Source organism: Lacerta agilis, chromosome 7 (genome assembly GCF_009819535.1).
Source record: "Lacerta agilis isolate rLacAgi1 chromosome 7, rLacAgi1.pri, whole genome shotgun sequence".
In the NCBI taxonomy this organism is placed as follows: domain Eukaryota; kingdom Metazoa; phylum Chordata; class Lepidosauria; order Squamata; family Lacertidae; genus Lacerta; species Lacerta agilis.
The window spans coordinates 21,568,594-21,587,265 of NC_046318.1; the positions used below are offsets into that span (position 1 = coordinate 21,568,594).

An 18,672-nucleotide genomic window follows, 5' to 3' on the forward strand; every position below is an offset into this window, starting at 1 on the left:
TGCCACATGCCCCATGACAGCCATTTTGTGACTGGCGCCTATAGCACTTTCTCAAAATTGCAGATGTGCTCATTGGTCCAAAAAGGTTGGCAAACTGAGTATAAATGCTTAGGAGCAGGCTGAAATGCCATAGGCCTCACCTTTAGACCTAATGCTGTTTTAGACATAACATATATAAACTTTTCTGCCTTCCTTCTGTTGCCCACATCTGTCTCTGTACACAACAAGTGTGCAGCATCACTTAATTCTTCTCTAAATGCCGGTCATCGTTGTCTGTAAAACATGCATTTTAAAGCAATAAATGTATTTTTTGAAAATTACGTTTCCACTGTGCAAAACAATAGTGTTTTAAAAAGCTCTTATCCTCTCTCCCTGTGCCACAGGACACGGAGTGCAGCTCACTTGCATTTAAATAATACACAACACTCCTATTTATTTTATTCATCATCTCACCAGCTGGTTAGTACAAAGCTAGAGCAATTAGATGGAACATGTTCCAAACGGGAGGATATATTCCGGACCAGTTGGGATAGTATGCTCCACGTGGGAAATGCATGCAAAATCCAGAGGTTTCTGCGAGAAAGTCCTTTGGCAAGTTCTAATTGACTCAAAGTCTCTGCTCTGCAGAAACGGTTAATGTTCCTATTTGTATTTTCTTCAAGCATCGTGATCTGAGTTCTCCTTCTGTATCACTGATAGGCACACATTCTGGTACTTCTGATTCCTCATGGCTTGCTTGCATTTCAGGCATTAGAAGTTTGTCCTCTGCATTTATGCACCAACTGTCCGTTGCAACACAGCATCACCATGGGTGATGGGTCAGAATCCTAACTGGTACCAGTCCTCATTTCCCAATAGCAATGGTCTTAGAAACTATAGCAGGATCTCCTTCTCAGGCCTCAACATGGTTCTAACATGGCATCATAATCTCAGCCAGGTAGTCTGACCTTTATTGCCCAGGTTCCCCACAATGGTTAGCAAAAACCTGGTCACTTTCAGTAGATCAAACAGGGTCCCGCAGTGCTTTCATTTGAAGAGATGGGACTCCTTCAACACTCCTCATAATTCTCAGAAACACACTCTTATGGGTAGGAGGACACCCAAATCCTGACACTTCTCCAGAATGGATGTTCCCATCCTTCACCCAGCATGTCCGGTATAAAGATATTTCAGCACTCAGTATGGCCAGGAGGATTCAAGCCTGCATATCTAGATCATACACCTCAAAGAAGCTGGTCATAGTGGTTCCTCGGTCTCTTTTTTCAGGTTGTATTTTCTACAGATCAATTGCATTTGTTGCGAGACATTCCTGTTGGTGGGATAAACTAACCAACCACGTCCTGGGTGCACACACAACCTCTCTCACCACCAAGGAAATGCAATAAATCAGCGAATATAAAGAGGATCTATCCAAGCGACGCTGACACTAAGTAAAAGAATATAAGCTTTACCCTATGACTGCATTGTTTGTATTCATGTCAGGCTCCCCTGGTTTGCGCAGCCAGGCGCCGTTACTCGGCAGTAAGCCTGCGGGGATTACTTCTGCTGCGCCAACAACCAACGGGAGCAGGGCGCAATTGCGCTTTCGGAGCGCCACTTTCCTGATCCGCTTTTCTCGAAAAAGCAGGCGGCGATGGAAAAAAAAGGCTTGCCGCCCTGCAAAGGCAACAGGCAGCGGCTTCGTTTCCTCTTTCTGGGCATGTGCGAGCCCGTTCTGCACATGCTCAGTGGCAAACTTGCGGGGCTCGAGGCTGGGGCTCCCCCCCTCCATTATGTTCCCGGATAGCGGCTGAGTCAGGGGTTGAGTCACAGGCAGGAGCGCCTCCCCTGGACAGGATGGTTTCGTTTCCCCTTCCCGGGTTTCCCGTCGCCACTCGGTGCCTCTCTCTGCTCGCAGCCGGAGTCCTTACTGCGATCCGTGTGTAACCTCCGTCCGCGCCGATTCCTCCAGGTACAATCCTCTTCTCTTTGGGTTGGCATTTGTACCTGTTGCGTGGCTTTTGAAGGAAAGGGGGTCCTGATGTTGTTGTTTGTGTGTGTCTGTGTGGTTAAAAGCTGCCTCGTCTTGGACCGCTGTTATTTTGGTAAGCTGAGGAAGAAAATCAATACAGGTATCTGATTCTAACTTCCAGAAAGGTAGGCGTGCTACGAGTGGCTTGCGCGCAACGAAAGTTAATGGTGCGCCTTTAAAGGCTGTCCGCTTTATTGCTCGCAAAAAAAAACAAAAAAACTTCCAGGGACTAGAGTCCATTGCATCATATATGCCTGCAAAAAAAGCTTGTGCCATAACTAATAAAAGCGGATTCTTGCCTTCAGAAGTTGATGCTGTGGACTGCGGTAAATGTGTGTGTGTGTGTGTGCGTGTGCGTGTCCGTGGTAACTACTAACTGAAGTTGTTGCTTACTGGATTGCAGAGGGTAAGCCTGGTGGATCGCTTGGCAGCAGCGTCTGGGACTTCCTTTGTTGAGGTGGAGAGGTGAAAGTAATCTGGGAGGGTCCAGGGTGTTGTCCAAGACTGGCACCTGTAGGACTGGCACTTTTGTGCTTTGAACAGCTGCATGACACAGGCAGAAACTTAATAGTTGCTGCTTTCCATACTGTGTTTCTCTAATGGGAAAGCCTTCACCTGCTGGATTTCTGCCTGCTGTGCACAGCTGTTAGCGCACAGGAGCTTTGCAAGGGGGGGGGAGATAAAACCCACCTTGGTGCCTGTTCTTGATTGGCATTTGTTGGGTTTGTTTGTTTGCATATTTGCACTGAAAAATCTAATCACCTGCAGAGCATGGAAGAAGTGGGTTTTAATGAATTTTCATTGTGCATTTGCAGCAACCAATTCCTAAAACTCTTTTACTGTATTGGCTTGCTTATTAGGATGCGGCAGTCTTCCTACCTGTTCCTTGGAAAGAAATTAAAGGAGGAAGTTCCTGGCGTTCCTGCCCACACCTTAGGCTGGGTTCTAAAGTGTCGGTTAAGCAGGGGGCCTCCTAGCAGCTAGTAAAGAGTGGGGTGCCTGGCAGAGATTGGCATGCTGTTCTGTCAGTTACGACACCCAGCTGAGGAGTGTAGCAATTGCATTGCTAATGCACAGGAGTGAAGCAAATAGAGGAACCGACTTTGTAGCATAGGAAGGATGTGCAGCTTATGTGCCAACACAGAGCCATAGTTTTCCATTGTACGTATTCACCAGCCTTGTGCGGGTGACTCCTCTTCTGTCACTATTCCTCCCTGAGAGGCTGGGAAACTTCTAACTGCGTATCCTGGTATCATTAAATACTACTATGACAAAACAGCTGATCTTCAGACACTGGAGCGTTTTCAAGGCAGGAGGGAGTAGTAACCGGTTGTTTTCTGTTTCTTTTTGCTCTGAAATCTCTAAATAGCTATGGAATGTGGAAGGAATGCTTCTGTTTTTAAATACACTCCATTTGCCAGAGTAAACAAGAGACGAAAATCCCTTTATGGTACAGATACTATTTTAATCATTAGGCAGTTTTGAACTGGCAAGCATTGGATGGATAGTAATTAAGAGTTCATTAAAAAAAAAACCACTACCCATCAACCATAAGATTTTCTAATAAATTATTTGTCTTGTATACTTCCTTCCCAGTCTCTAGGAATAGGCAGAAGGTAGCTCTCTGTGTTATTTGTAGTAGGTTTTCTGTTTTACCCATTGCAACAGCAAAATGACTGCCGCTGAAATGAAGAATGCCTTGTCGGCATCCATTGAGCACAACTGAGCAAGGATGATTGCTATAGTGTTTGGTAATAATGCAAAGTCTGCCTCCGCTGCTGCACCCTTCAAACTGAAGCAGATCTTGGCCACATTCTCTCCACCATCTGTAAGAGCATCTGGCTCTGCGGGGAGCGGGGAATGGTGTCTCTTAGCATCCTTAACAAAGTACAGTTTCCGTGATTCTTTAGAGAGGGGGGGGGGTCATGGCTGTAATAATGCTGCTGCTGCTGATTTATTTATTTAAACACAATGAAACATCAAACATTAAAAACTTCCCTCTTCAGATGTCTTCTAAAAGTCAGATAGTTGTTTATTTCCTTGACATCTGACGGGAGGGCGTTCCACAGGGTGGGCGCCACTACCGAGAAGCCCCTCTACCTGGTTCCCTGTAATTTCGCTTCTCGCGGCAAGGGAACCACCAGAAGGCCCTCGGAGGAGGATCTCAGTGTCTGGGCTGAACGATTGGGGGGTGGAGACTCTCCTTTAAAGTCTTGTGATACTGCTTTAAAAACATAGTGCAGATGGAGCCATTCAACCTGCTTCTTTTTTTTATCCATTTGATTGCTTTGTGGAGGGTTTTCTTTTTGTGCAAAGCTTCTTTGTAGCTGTGTGGCCGAACTGGATGCAGATCATAGTTGTCAACTTTCCCCCTTTTTAAAGGGAAATTCCCTTATTCCCAATAGGATTCCTCGCAAGAAAAGGGGAAAGTTGACAGCTGTGATGTAGATCTTGATTGCCAAAACCAACCAACCAACCAAGCAAGTAAGGTAATTTGTTGAGGGTGGGAGGAATAACTTTAGGGGTGTGTTTGGAGAGCTTTAGCTCTTGGTGTTTCTATTGTTGTAAAATAACACCAGAAGTGTGGAGCCCTATAAAGTGGCCCTCCAGCCATCTCTATATCTCGGCCCTCCCTCCATCACTGGTCCCAATCTGGACCTCTTCCTGAGTGCTTCTGCCTGGCTGGAATAGGCCTTGGACTGTGATGATTGATGCCTCTTGCTTGCCTGGACAAATGCATTGTAGGCGTGGGTGCAGAAATCCCTGTCACTTTGTGGGACCGGAATGTAACCTACTGTACAAAGGTAAAAGTCACACCTATTGCTGCACCTGCCTCTGGCTGCACCCAGCGCTGGCATGCATTCCCTGGAATGATCTGCGTTCTGGGGAAGGAAGGAAGCGCCCCACCCTCCTTCAATAATGGAACAAACAAACTCGGATAGTACAATTCCGTGCCTGAAGCCAGAGTTCTTTCCAAGCAGAACTAGCCCCGAAGACCAATTCAGAGAACTGCTTGGTTGTGTATACACTAATACATGCAAAGAGAGAGCCTCTGTTCTTTCTTTGTCCCAGGCGGCCTCTGTGTAACCGGAGATCTTTCGTAGAAGGCACGGCTCAAGGCCAAGAAGACTGTCGCTATTACAGTGCAAAGCAAACTGCAGACAGGGCTTCAATCAGAAACAACTTTTTCATATTCTTTTTTAAACAGTCCTCAGTACATTTTTTTTTTTTTTTGCATAACAAATGTATAAAACGTTGTGTCTCGCAATGAACAAAAGAGACATTCGCATATCGTAGCTGGAAACATACCGGAAAAAATAGGAAAGGCTGCTTTCAAAGGCATTGGATAAGAAGATGGATAACATAGCAAAGGATTTCACTTTTTTATAGATATAAAAATCCAGCGTAAGGACATATTCTGTAACTCAAAAAGCTCAAATCACATCGCAAGATCTTCATGGGTCCCTCATTTATGGTATTATATTCACTCAGAATTCACAAGGTGGTGTGAGAGTTAATTATTCCACAGGTTTTTATATATATTCTGTTAGAATTATTCTGTCAGAAGTTATAGAATATATATATTCTGTTAGAATTCTTTTTAAAAGGGATCTGGAAAAACGAAGGCCGAAGTCAGTGGCATCAAGGACTGCATTGTGGATTGTGTCCCAGTACAGGCTTACTCGTTGACGCGAAGCAGAAAGTTTTCCACAACTGTACTTTCCTGTGAAAAATATTCCATGCCCAAAAATGCATTGTTTCATACAGTGAATTATCAATCTAATTAATGAATACAAGAGATAGCTTTTACCCCTTTGTCTAGAATAAAGAGATGACCTGTGGTGACTTCAAATTGGCAGTGTGGTAACTAAACGCACCTCCTGAGTAATCCTGATATTAGGTCGCTAAGTTCATACCCTTATGCATTTTAATTACAGTGAATCATCAGCCATGTCGTATGGTGAAAAATATTATATATAACAGATGTGTTATGTAGCTTTCATTATCTGCTTAGTCCTGTCTGTATGAGAGTTGTGTATTTCCCTGACTGCTAATGTTTTGCAGAGAGATCAGAGCCATTTGGGACCGCTTCCCTAAGGGGTGTTTTCCCCCTGTGCCTTTAAATAGGTTCACAACTTAGAGCAGTTCTGAAGGCTTCGCTTTCCTTTCCCCTGTGATGGGAGAAATAACACGTGTCAAAATTCTGGTTTTAAATAACAAGCTAACGTGTTGCTAGCTTGGCAAGAGTGCTGTGCTTTGTTTTGTTTCACACACAAGAACACCTGGGCTTTGGCAGCTCTGCCAGCCAGAAAAAACCCCGGCAGAGTTCCCATGTCTCTGAACCTCCAAGACAGATAAATCCAGCAAGTGAAGCTTGTCTCATTGCATCTTCATGCCAGGAAAATGAGATGTGAATTTCATGGTGCTAGGGGTTGGGTTGGGTTGGTTGGGTTGGGTTGGGTTGATTTAGTGTGCCCAGATTCACGCCAATGCATATTGCGAGCAGGAGTTTGGAAACATTTGTACATCTTAGGATCAGTAGTCACAATATAGTTATAAAAGCATCAAACAGGACTTCATGCAAGCTTGACCCTGTTCAGGACTCGGTTTATCAAACATAGACTTAGTTGCTAAAGTCAGGCTATTATAGCTGTTGGCTTGCTAACTTAATTCTGCAACCTGAGGCTTTTATAGTCCTGTTTTTGAAGCTAGAATCATGCAGTGGGGAGGGACAACAGGCTCTCAAATGATGCTTTCCCTCCCTCTATATCTTTTTATGACCCATAGGGGGGTAATGTGGCATGTAATATGCAGTAGACTTTTAATTTAAAGCTGATCTTCTTAGAAATCAAGTGAGCGCGAATGTTATTCTCTTCCTGGGCATTTTTTGCAAATTACTGTCTGCTGGCCATTGCTTTCATCTAAAGAAACGTAGCATGTGATTGACGGTTACTCTGTGGGCTGTAGCCTCTCCCACACCAGAAAGCAGTGGGTGGGTGGCATTTTGGAGAGCATGAAAATGTTCCAGCGTGGGAATTACAGGTTGATATGCCCTTTGGACGCACGTGTGGGATCTGAAAACAAATGCTTAGGGTTTTTTTTCCCTTGTAAAAGTGACCTCCGAGCGGACAAACCGCCCTGAGCCCAGTTTTCGGATTGGGAAGGGCGGGGTAGAAATAAAATTATTATTATTATTATTATTATTATTATTATTATTATTATTATTATTATGACTTATCTGTGCTTGTTTCGTAGGTTATAAGACATGGACCGCCTCACTGCAGCAAACAGTGCCTTTGCCCTCAATCTGTTCAAGAAGCTGAGTCAAAATGATAATACAGCAAACGTGTTTTATTCTCCTTTGAGCATATCTTCTGCTTTGACGATGGTCTCTCTGGGTGCGGCAGGGAACACTGCAACCCAAATGGCAAAGGTATATCCAGATAAATACTATTAAGGGGAGGGGGGAGCTTGACTTCTGACTCCTAAGTGAGGCATGCATAGTGCTTCTTTTTCTTTGTAGCAGGCCAGGCTGAAATATGCATTTATTAGCGTGCCCCTAAGGCTACTAGTGAGCTCCCGTTGTTCGGTCCCAGCTCCTGCCAACCTAGCAGTTCGAAAGCACGTCAAATTGCAAGTAGATAAATAGGGACCGCTCTGGCGAGAAGGTAAACGGCGTTTCCGTGCGCTGCTGTGATTTCTCCAGAAGCGGCTTAGTCATGCTGGCCACATGACCCGGGAAAACGGCAGACGTGGACAAACATCGGCTCCATCGGCCAATGAAACGAGATGAGCGCCGCAACCCCAGAGTCGTTCACAACTGGACCTAATGGTCAGGGATCCCTTTATCTTTCCCGAAGGCTATGATCCTAAGCATGCTTCCTGAGCCTCAAACTAGGGGAGGCCCATTCACATAATTAGTCATTTTAATGGCTTTTAAAACTTAAATAACAGACTCAGGAGGCCAAGTCTGGATTGGGACACAGGTAGAAGGTTTCCCCCCCCCCCATAGACAGATAGATAGAATCTTTATTTGCATCAGCCACTAGCCATAGCAATAAAATAAAATGTATTTAAGATAGAGGTAAAAACTTAACTATAGAAAATACATTTTGGGGGTTTACATCAACAAACAAATAATAGATCTTATTCTAATTGTCCCAGCTAAGAACCTTGCAGTTTTTGCTGTCACCTGATCACCTTGATCTGCTAAAAGAAAGGTTGCAGTAGCAATGGTTTAGCGACCCGACATGGACAGTAATAGAGGGGTAATAACCTCACTCCTCAAATCTTTATAATGGGTGCAAGCCAGAAACATATGAGCCACTGACTCAATACTGCCATCTCCACAGGGACATAACCGTACTTCCAGTGGAATTTTTTGAAATCGACCCTCAAGTACAGCCGAAGGCAGTATATTCAATCTTGCAAAAGTGAAAGCGCGTCTGTATTTTGGAATTGTTAAATTTTGCAAATAGGGTGCCTAAGTGTCAAAATGACTACCAGTAGGTAGAAGGGCTTTAACTCTCTGTCCCCTGTGGAGGTTCCAAATGGAATGCACTATTTACTCTTTAGAAGCCATTAGTGCAATTCGTAGGTGTGTGTGAATGGTGTCAAGTATAGTTTGGCCCTAAAGGAGGACAGCATATTGCGCTGAATCTAGAGAAAGCTAGTTTAGGATGGAGTGATTTGGACATACAGAAGGGGTTGGGAGGTGACACATGCTATGATCTGAAAATGGTTAACTTTCAGCCTGTAACCATAGAGTCCAAACAGGCCTAGCATAGAGATTTGTGCTCAGAGCCTTGTGCCGTGTGTGGTGTATTGATGTGGGCATGTGTGTGTTGTGTCTTTTAATTACAATGAATTTAAAAAAGAAAATGTTACATACTGTTCGCTAATAGAAAATTTTGCAGAATGTAACACTGAGGAAGGGGACTCTTTATAGCTTTTGCTTGCTATTTATCAGACCACAGGAATGTTTATAACATAGGGGAGTTTGTATTTTCCTACTCCACAAGTTGTAATTAACAAGTTTCTCCACAAGTTGCAATTAACTCTGTAAGACAGTAACCCTGACTCACATGTCAGGCACTTGCATGGTAAATGGGGAGCAAGGCCACATTTTTTGCCACTCGCCTGACATCATGTCTGCTGCCTGCAATCACCCTGCATTGCATGTGGTTGTAAGGAAGCCGTGACCCACAAGCTTCTGGGTTGTTGTTGTTTTTTGGTGGTTGTCCCAGTCTCCTGGAACTCCTACATCCCACCAAAAGCTTATGCACTGAGTTGATCTGGGAAGTGTCTTCAAAATCGGGGGTGGAGCTAATAGCATGGCCCCAGTCCCAGTTCCCTTATATGCAAGTAACACATGAACTGGACTTAGGTCATGGGTCAGCAAGCAAAGGCCTGCGGGCTGGATCAGGCCCAATTGCCTTCTAGATCCGGCCTGCAGATGGTCCGGGAATCGCCACGTGGTTCGCCAGCGCATGGATCGCCAGCGTCCGTGTTCTTTCCCTCTCCCTCACACGGTGGCACTTTTCTCCTCAGGAACAGAGCAGTCTTATCCAATGCCGGGCGCCACTGACGGCGGGAGTCAGCTCACTCGCCTCAGCAGGGCGGCGCTGTGAAGGGGGCGTGTGACACCAGCTTCTGGCTGCTGCTGCGTTTTCCTCCTGCTCATCCTCCATCTCCCTCTGTCCACCCTTCCTTCCTTCCCCACACCCCTTTTCCGCTCCGCTTCCTCGCGAGCTTTTTTATCGCCGCCTGCCTGCCTCCCTCCTTCATTCCTCCCATGGCGTTCAGATGGGTAGTTGCGGTGGCTGCGGCCGCCACTTGCGTGTTGGTGGGCAGCTCTGTCTTCTTCTCCACGGTGCCTCTTGGGAAGCAGCAGCAGCAGCTGGTGGGTAAAAGCTCCGGTGTCGCCCCGGTTCCCCTACCTCCGTCCGCAGCTCCTCCGCCGGGGCTGCTGCTTCTGTCTTCAACAGCCATCGCTGCCTCCTTCCATTCCACGGCGCCTGGCTACCTGGAGAAGCTTAACTGTGGCTATTGGGAGGACAGCTGGTAAAGTGAAGCATCTTCAGGCCTCTTTGTGGGCAGGCGAAAATCGTTCATTTTTATTATTTTCAAAATATAGTGTCCCCCCCCCCCACATGGTCTGAGGGACAGTGGATCGGCACACTGCTGAAAAGGTTTGCCGACCCCTGACTTAGGTCATGTTTCCATTAGGAAGAATTCCTATTCATACAAAACAAAGCTTTGAATTCTTGAATTTAGTTTGTGGTCGCCTATTCGACCAGGCCTGCACAGCTCATCTAAGGAAATGAAGGCCACCACTTACATATTTACAATCTCTTCAATAATCACAAGTGGGGGCAGTCCTGCTAAATCAACAAAAACAGTGCCAAAGAAGGACAATGGAACATGTGGGCTTTCCCTTTCTTGTCTAGCACGTATTACCAGTATAGCAAACAAAGAAAAGCACAGCAAACCCTAAATTTAGATTCCACGTTTTTCTTCCCCAGAACAAAGGACACGTAGTTTTGTGTTCCCAGTTTGTCATCTTGAATAAAGTTGATTTATGTGAAAAGTATTTCTTATGTCACACCCAGAAAACCTTCCCGCTGCAGGGAGGTTCTTCTCCGTAATGATTCTTTGGCCCTCTTAGTTTTTCCTAGGGTACTGGCAGCTGCGTGCATCTGTTTCTGCTGTGGCTGCCCCAAATATTTCCTGAGCTGCTGATAAGCAGGTTGCTCCTTAGCTATGGTTGGTTAGTACTGTCCAGAGTTGAATTTTCAGTGTATCATCAAATTTTAGTTACTCCGTCCTTACACAGAAGAACATGACCCATGCTGAAACATGGCAGCCCAGTTATATTTAGAAAGCCAAGTTAAATTGTTAGGGGGAAGATAAAAACCCAGTAGTTCAGTATGTGGTTTTATTTTGTTTTTGTTTTTTTAAAAAATACATGAAAACTAATAGTTGCCTGCTTCCCTTCTAACTGCTTCAGGTATCTGTCTTGTGAAATCTTGAGCAGGAACGGAACAATCTGCTTTTTGCTTCTTCGTTTTTATTACTATCAAATCTCGTGATTTTGTTTTGTTTTTCCTCCTCAAACGGTAAGCCCCCCCCCAAAAAATAATCATTGTGGGTGGTCACAGTGATTGATTGTTTTATATATTCCACTCTCTTGTTGGCTAAAAGACACGGATTTTCAACTGATAGTGGTTTTTTAGGAGTACGTGGATAAATGTCTGTATTTACATTACTTGACATTATCCGTTAACCATTTATCGTCTTACAGGTGCTGTCTGTGACCAACGACGTCGAGTTTCACCAGGGATACGAGAAACTTATTTCTGAAATCAACAAGCCAGGCACCAAGTACTTGCTTAGGCTAGCCAACAGGCTATTTGGAGAAACATCCTATGAGTTTATTCCAGTAAGTTACATGGTTTACAAATGTGCTAGAGAACAGGAAGTGGTCTCTGTTCTGATAGTGAATCGTGTTCTGTCGCAGACCCCACCCACCTCTCTATCCCCCTTTTCTTCCTAATGTCTCAACAACAAAAACTGATTTGTAAAAAGGTTATATGGAAAAATACGAGAGAGACATTGCACTACCTTTGTAAATCAAGAAAATCTTTAATAATAATAATAATAATAATAATAATAATAATAATAATAATAATAATAAAGAAAAGCAGCTAAGCATTCACTATCCCTTCTGTACTTCCCACTGCCATCAAGCTGAAAGGGACATTTGAACCCAGGTAAATAATTATTCAGCAGCAGTGATCAACTTGAGTCCAGGTGGCAGGCTGTACCAGCCAATCTACTTGGTGGATGAATTCCTTTCTTTCTCTCTTTACTCATCCTCACTCGGCACCAGGATATTAGCCAGGTTTTGAAGATGCGCCTCTTTACCCTATGGCCTATGTGTTTTCAGGACCCAGGCTATTGCTGTGACTTTTTAAAATACGTAATACAGAATTTTAAATTGTAATCAGGGTGGATTTGATTTAAATCAAATCGATTTAAATCACTAGTCAGTAAGACTTCATTTTTTTTTTTTTTTTTACAGAAAGACTCATTCTTGCTTGTATAATCTTAATATTTACAACCGAATGAAGGTTTCATTTCTGGAATAATATATTTTCACAGTATTTTTTACAGTTATATAAAAATTACTGTTTTGGTTATAATATTAGAAATACATAGACAGATAATTCTGAAATTATTGTGAGGTTTAATAAGTTAACTGTTTATATTTAAACAACTTTTCTGCTGCACTTTATTGGTAGGAGAAAAATAATCATTTCCTTAATAACAATTTGAATAACTAAAACAATGACATTATAGCATATATATCCATGTTTGTTAACTGATGCGGTTAAATTTTTTTTAAAAACGTGAGTTTTAGCACACATGAAAAACTAAAAACAAATCCTTATTTCCTGATGAATCGCCTTTGGACTATAACGTAACTTAAATACAGAACTTTAAAATGACTTTTCCTTCAAAAGCATTTTATTTTAAAAATCCAATTTAAATTTAAAAATTCCGATTTAAAATTTAAAAATCTGATTTTTTAATTTATTTTTATCCACCCTGGTTGTCATCTGCCCTGGGACCTTCTGGTTGTGGGCAGGTAATAAATTGAGTTATTATTATTAATGCCAACCCCACCTATTTCTTCCTCCTTTATCTGTGTCAACTTGGACCTCTTTCCTTTGGGGAAATGAAGCGTCAAACCTATCTCCCAAGTAGGCTTGAGTCTTTGGAGGCCATGGGCAGAAAACCCAGACTAGATGCTGGATGCAGCCTGCATACCACCATTTTGGCCACCCTTGCCAGTACATTCTCTTTGTCAAGCTTCCTCCTCCATCTCTGTGCTTTTACACAATTATCCACTTGTTTCAAGCCAAATGTAAACAAAACTTTAAACTTTCCTCAAAGGAAACATCACTGTAATTGATAGCCTTACATCCTGTTTTGTTTTGAACTCAAACTGTTTCTGATAATAAACAGCTACGCAGTTGGGAACATGGCAGGCTAATCTGCTGTTCTGTCAGTTATCTGCATATTTCTTCCTGAAAGGGTTGTAGAGCATCACACCGAACCTGCTGACACTCGCACTGGATGCTTTTTGTAAGCTGCTCTTGAAAAGCTGCAAAAACCGCAGGGTAGCTAATGCTGGATCATAACATTCTTTTGTTTTGGAAAAGAGACTGCTTATGGGATGTTGATACAAACCTGCAAGGGGCCATAGCACATCTAAGGGCACCACAGACCTATCATTGCTCAATCTGCAGGGGATCACGCCATCTTTGGGGAGTGAATTGTGTATGTGTTTTAACCGATGTTCTTCGTTTTCTTTGTTCTGAACCCTCCACCAATCAGCCCTTCCCTGGTGGTATTTCTTTTGCGACTGAACAATTTCAGCTGTTCGTTCTTTGTAAAGCAGAAGTCTCTTTTGAGTCAGGTGGCCAAACAAAAAACCAGACTGGCATTGACAGCTCGCTGGAGGCAAAGGTGTTTTCCAGCACTGCAGCCTGAGAACTATTTATCCGTGAATCGAACCTGATATTGCTTTGATTGTATAAAGATTTTAGCTTCAACTGGGGGCTTTCGGTGGCTACCAGGCACGATAACCCAAAAAAAGCATAGTTTTGAATTACGAGCAGTTGGATCCCAAAGCGCCCTTTTTTCCTAGCACATTGGCTCGTGAATTTGGTCTAGCCTGCCCAGCCTTTTTACAAAGGTCTGTCAGCCCCAAAACCAATTTTGTTGACAGCAGCATCAGGGGCAGTTTGCAGCAGATCGGAGTGCTCTCCATTCCGGTGACTTCCCTCCCCAACACATTCCCCCAGCGTTTGCACAAGAGTTCACAGACCAGCACTGCTGCATTTCCCACTGTCTGTTTATGGGTCTTTGAATCCCGGCCATTATACAGAAACGTGTGTTAACTTTCATGACATGTTTGTGAGCATCCAGGGGCAGAACGTTAGACTAAGTGGAGCTTTTGTTAGATCAAGCCAAGAGGATAATTTACATTTAAAAAACAACAGCTGTAATAAAACAGGTGGTCGACACTTTGCAAAGGGTTATATAGACAAATAAATATTGCTCATGTAACATTTTTCCTCCATAGAGGAATAGAAAGAGAAAACACCACATTGGAATTCATTATCTGCCTGCATTGAGCAGGATTGATACAAGGGCAAGTCTTGGTAAGCATTTAGCATCCTGCATACGGACCTTTCATGTAGGACTCTGATGTATAAGAAGACGACAATGATTGCTATGTGTATTCTTGAGCAAAAGAAGTTTGTTTGGGTCAGGTTCAGTCCATCTGTTTTGGCTGATACGAATCTATTGCACATGCCATGAGCTTTTTCTTAACAACGGAAGTTAAATTAAGCATCTTCATAGGTGTTTCACATCTTTAGATATCTGAAAATGGAAGAACCATCCTTCTCTCCCTCTCTTTTCTGTGGGACAAAACCTGAATGAAATCAAAGTTTGTGTGTATGTGATATATACAGATCCGTATCTAGCTTTTAATCCTGAAACTTATTTGTTTAAGTCATTTGTAGACTCCAGCCAGAAATTCTATCGAGCAGGTCTAGAGAAACTAGACTTCATTAAAGCACCAGACGATTCCAGGAAATACATTAACAATTGGGTGGAAGAACAGACAGCAAGTGAGTAGCAAATTCTTCCATATTTGCTTCTTAAAATACGAGTTGGTGTCTGAAAAATATCTACTTATTAAAACAGCTCTTTAATCCCTCTTCAAGGTAAAATCCAAAATCTGCTCGCCCCAGGAATAATTGACTCCCTTACAAGGCTGGTTTTGGTGAATGCTATCTATTTCAAGGGCAACTGGGCAAATCAGTTCTGCAAAGATCACACACAGGAAAGGCCATTCAGAATTAGCAAGGTATGAGATGGGAAATAATGTGAAGTACATCATTGAGTACACAGTCTTTATCATTTTGATTAAATACACACATTCTGATATTTGGAGTGTTCGCTCCTTCTGTTTTTTTCTTTCATCAGTCGACCAGTTGGGATTTCCCTTCCCACCATGTCCTAAGGACGTTCTTTTGCAGAGACAATAGATGGAACAGTAAACAAGATGCAGAGCAGCTCAAGCAATGCAATAGAGCAATAGAAAAAAATTATATGCTTAAAACAAAATTCTTCTCCATTTGCAGAATGAAAGCAAACCGGTGCAGATGATGTTCAAGAAAGCTAAATTCAACATGACATACATATCGGAACTTCGCACCAAAATTCTCGAGATTCCTTATGTTGATAACGAGCTCAGCATGATCATCCTGCTTCCTGACGAGATTGCAGATAATTCTACAGGCCTGGAAAAGGTGGGGCATTGTTGCTGAGAATAAAACCATCTAAATGCTCGCCTGTAAAAATTGCCCTTGTTGGTTGCTGTACATGACTAGAGCATGATTCTTCCAGCTTCTACGTGATTCTTCCAAGTGCCCAGTGTAACATGTTATGTTGTCATAGCTGTCAAGTTTCGGATTTGAAAATAAGGGATCAGCAGTCTCACCTATCCCGGGGACAGTCACATGTCAGTGGTGGGCGGAGCCAGAAGCAAAAGTGGGCGGAGCAGCAATGTAAACTCCAAGCGGGCTCAGAGCAGAACAAAGAGGAGGGCAGCCATGTGCTCCGCACGATGGAGCCCCATCGTCTTCTTGTCTGATCCCATCAAAACAGGACAGGAAGCAGCAGCTGCTCAAAGGCAGCCAGGCTCCGCCCGCCAGCTAACCCTATTGGCTGGCTGAGGGGCTCGGCGGCAACGGATAGGGGCTGATGCAGGGGGAGGAATACACCCCCTTGTAAGCGCGGGAAACGGCTCCCACTTGCTTTGAGGGCTGAGGCTTTTCTCTCCAAGTAGGCAAAGTCTTCCCACCCAGTCCCTGGCCAGCAGGGGAGGAGCTGCTTCCATTAAAAATGGGAAATTTAAGGGAAATAAAAAATAAGGGAGAGCAGCGAGAAACTGCTTGAAATAAGGGAGAATCCCGGGGAAAACGGGATACTTGACAGCACTGTATGTTGTTGGCATTTGTCTGTCTTGAGAGACAATGGAGTGTGCCCCCAGTGGTGAAGTCAAACCACCATGCCAGCAGTGCTGAAGTGACCTCCCCAGGGTGCAAAACTGGGCAGTGTGTATAGACATCTTGGGCTGCCCAGACAACAGGGGCCCCCTCTCGGCCTTGCTGATGTCCAAAGGAAAGCAGAGCAATATGTTTGGCACCAGTTTGGCTGCAGGAGTTGCTGGAAGGAGGCGTGCAAGGCACCATCTTAGGGATGGTGGAGTCTTAGGGACTCCACTCTGGATTTGTGTGGTTTACTCCTTAGCCTTTCTTCTCCCGAAGTTATCCCGCAAGACAGTGGAGGTTTAGGATCAGAATTTTCCTTCTCCTAGATGGGCTACTTTCCCAGGTTGATGTGCCCCATCTGCCCCTCACTTCCCTCTATAGCACTAACTGCCTTCTCTACCATTGGATCCACTATTGGTCTTCTCCGCTCAATCTGCCAGAGCCTGTATTTGCATGCAGGGCAAGTCCCTAACACACTGAGGGTTTGAGACCCATTGGCTACCCTCACCTGGTTTAGCCGGCCAGTCAAGGCCATTTCCCAGATTGTGGCTTCTAGGAGCCACAGGTGAGAGCTGTGTGCAGGGTAGGAACCAAATGTGGATAAACTACCCCAGAAGGAGCAATGTGTGTGTAATATAGCTCTTTACATTTCTACAAGCGTAGTTAAGTCTGCCAGGATTTTGTCTTGTTCAGAAAGATTGAAGGCATAAAAGCAAGTTAAGCAGGAAGGAATTCTACCCTGGCAGACAGGGCAATTGTGAAACCAGTTTGTCTAAGTCAGGTATATGGAGTCATTTGAGTCATCGAGAACCCAGTGAAAATGGTTTTATGTAAGAAACGTCAGGATTTATATATGCAGCCAGTATTTCCTTTTTAGCTTGAATGCCTCGTGTTTGTCTTATTTTAGCTGGAGAGAGAAATGACCTATGAGAAACTCAAGGACTGGATTAACCCTGAGATGATGGACCTAACCGAAGTTCAGCTGTCTCTACCCAAATTTAAACTGGAGGAAAAATACGACCTGAAGCCTGTTCTGAGCAGCATGGGAATGGCTGAGGCATTCGACCCAAGCAAGGCAGATTTCTCCAGGATGTCTCCCAACAATGACTTGGTTTTGTCTGAGGTTGTTCACAAATCCTTTGTAGAGGTAAACGAAGAGGGGACTGAGGCTGCTGCTGCTACTGCTGCTGTTATGATGCTGCGGTGCGCTATGATTGTGCCCTGCGTCACAGCCGACCATCCCTTTCTCTTCCTCATCCGGCACAACAAAACACAAAGCCTTCTCTTCTATGGCAGGTTTTGCTCTCCCTGAACAATGGATGTCCTGTATGTGCAGCACAAACATTCCCCGCTGCAGCCTGCTGGCAGTATATCAAGTTTTCGGTTTCTCATCCTATTATTTCAAAGTTAACATTGTCTAATCCCAATTCTCCACTGCTGTGCCTCTGCTTGCAACAGCTTTCCCCGACACCATTCATATTTGATTAACGGTTGTGCATAAGGGGATCACATCTCAAAATGGGCGAACTGTGGCCTTCCTTAAACCCTACTCCTAATGCACATTGATGCATTGTGCGTGCCTTTAGTATATCTTATTAACTGCACACCTCTTCATCTTTTGCATGCTCTTAATAAAAATGTAGAGGGCTCATTTTTAAAAAAAACAGGCAGTTTTGCTGCAAGTGCAAAAATTTGTGAGGTCCATTTTGTTCTTGACCTTTATTTTCACAGGGTACTTCGGGGTGGGGGAGGGGAGGTGGTTTTGTTCTTAAAGAGGTATTGGCAACCACCAAAAACAGCTCTATCAAAGGATATCTCCTACCATATAACCTCATGTTCATTTGATAAACAAACACAATTGTTTAGTACCAGTTTCTGGCGTTCACACCAGCATATAAATTTAAGATCTTGGTAACCAAAGTGAAAATGAAGAGCCTTATCTAGTTATTGCAGAGCAGAAAATGTGCAATGATTTCTACAACACACAGAAAATCTTGGCCTTGCGAAGAATGCAGTGCGCAAGCGGAAGTATGAATCTGATGTTGGGTCTACAATGTATTATTCTTTGACGTTACATGCAAAAAAAGTGGTTTGCAGTCAAAGAATTTTGACTCGGCAGCCTGTAAGCGACATTTACGTATGAATGGATATCGATTCGTGTATTATTGGCTTTAAAATAAAAATGGAATTGTTTTGTGTTCTGATTGTCCTGCTACTGAATTCGTTGAACAGCAGCTCACAGCGAGATTTATTCTGACCCCATAGCTCCAACGTCACCAGTCTCTTCCCCACTTAAGACACTGGTTGCCAACAACATGTTTAAACAGCCAGTCAGCAAGTAACCACATGAGTTCAGGTGAAGTCCTCTCTCTGGGTGTGGCATTTGCCAATCTGTTCAGCTTAAGTTGACTCGGCTACAACAGCCAACAATACTTGGCTGATGCTACCTCTTCTCTAGCACGCAAGCAATTTCTTGTGACCTTTGAGATGCACCCACTCGCGGAGAAATGAGAAATGAGTGAAACA

The 18,672-nt window shown here is 43.8% G+C and overlaps 1 protein-coding gene across 3 annotated transcripts; it reads left to right on the forward strand.

Annotated features, from left to right (window-relative positions):
- The first annotated feature begins 1,796 nt into the window (after positions 1–1,796).
- LOC117049652 (serpin B6-like) lies at positions 1,797–18,248 on the forward strand. Of its 3 annotated transcripts, none has more exons than XM_033154455.1 (7): positions 1,797–1,951; positions 7,268–7,445; positions 11,316–11,453; positions 14,601–14,718; positions 14,815–14,957; positions 15,235–15,402; positions 17,054–18,248. In XM_033154455.1, exons 2-7 carry the CDS (start codon positions 7,278–7,280, stop codon positions 17,456–17,458), a joined length of 1,140 nt encoding a protein of 379 aa, XP_033010346.1. In that variant the 5' UTR covers positions 1,797–1,951; positions 7,268–7,277; the 3' UTR covers positions 17,459–18,248. The 3 variants fall into 3 exon arrangements, with proteins under 3 accessions (XP_033010346.1, XP_033010347.1, XP_033010348.1); XM_033154456.1 differs by lacking the exon at positions 1,797–1,951 and adding an exon at positions 2,049–2,084; XM_033154457.1 differs by lacking the exon at positions 1,797–1,951 and adding an exon at positions 2,112–2,136.
- Positions 18,249–18,672: the final 424 nt, after the last annotated feature.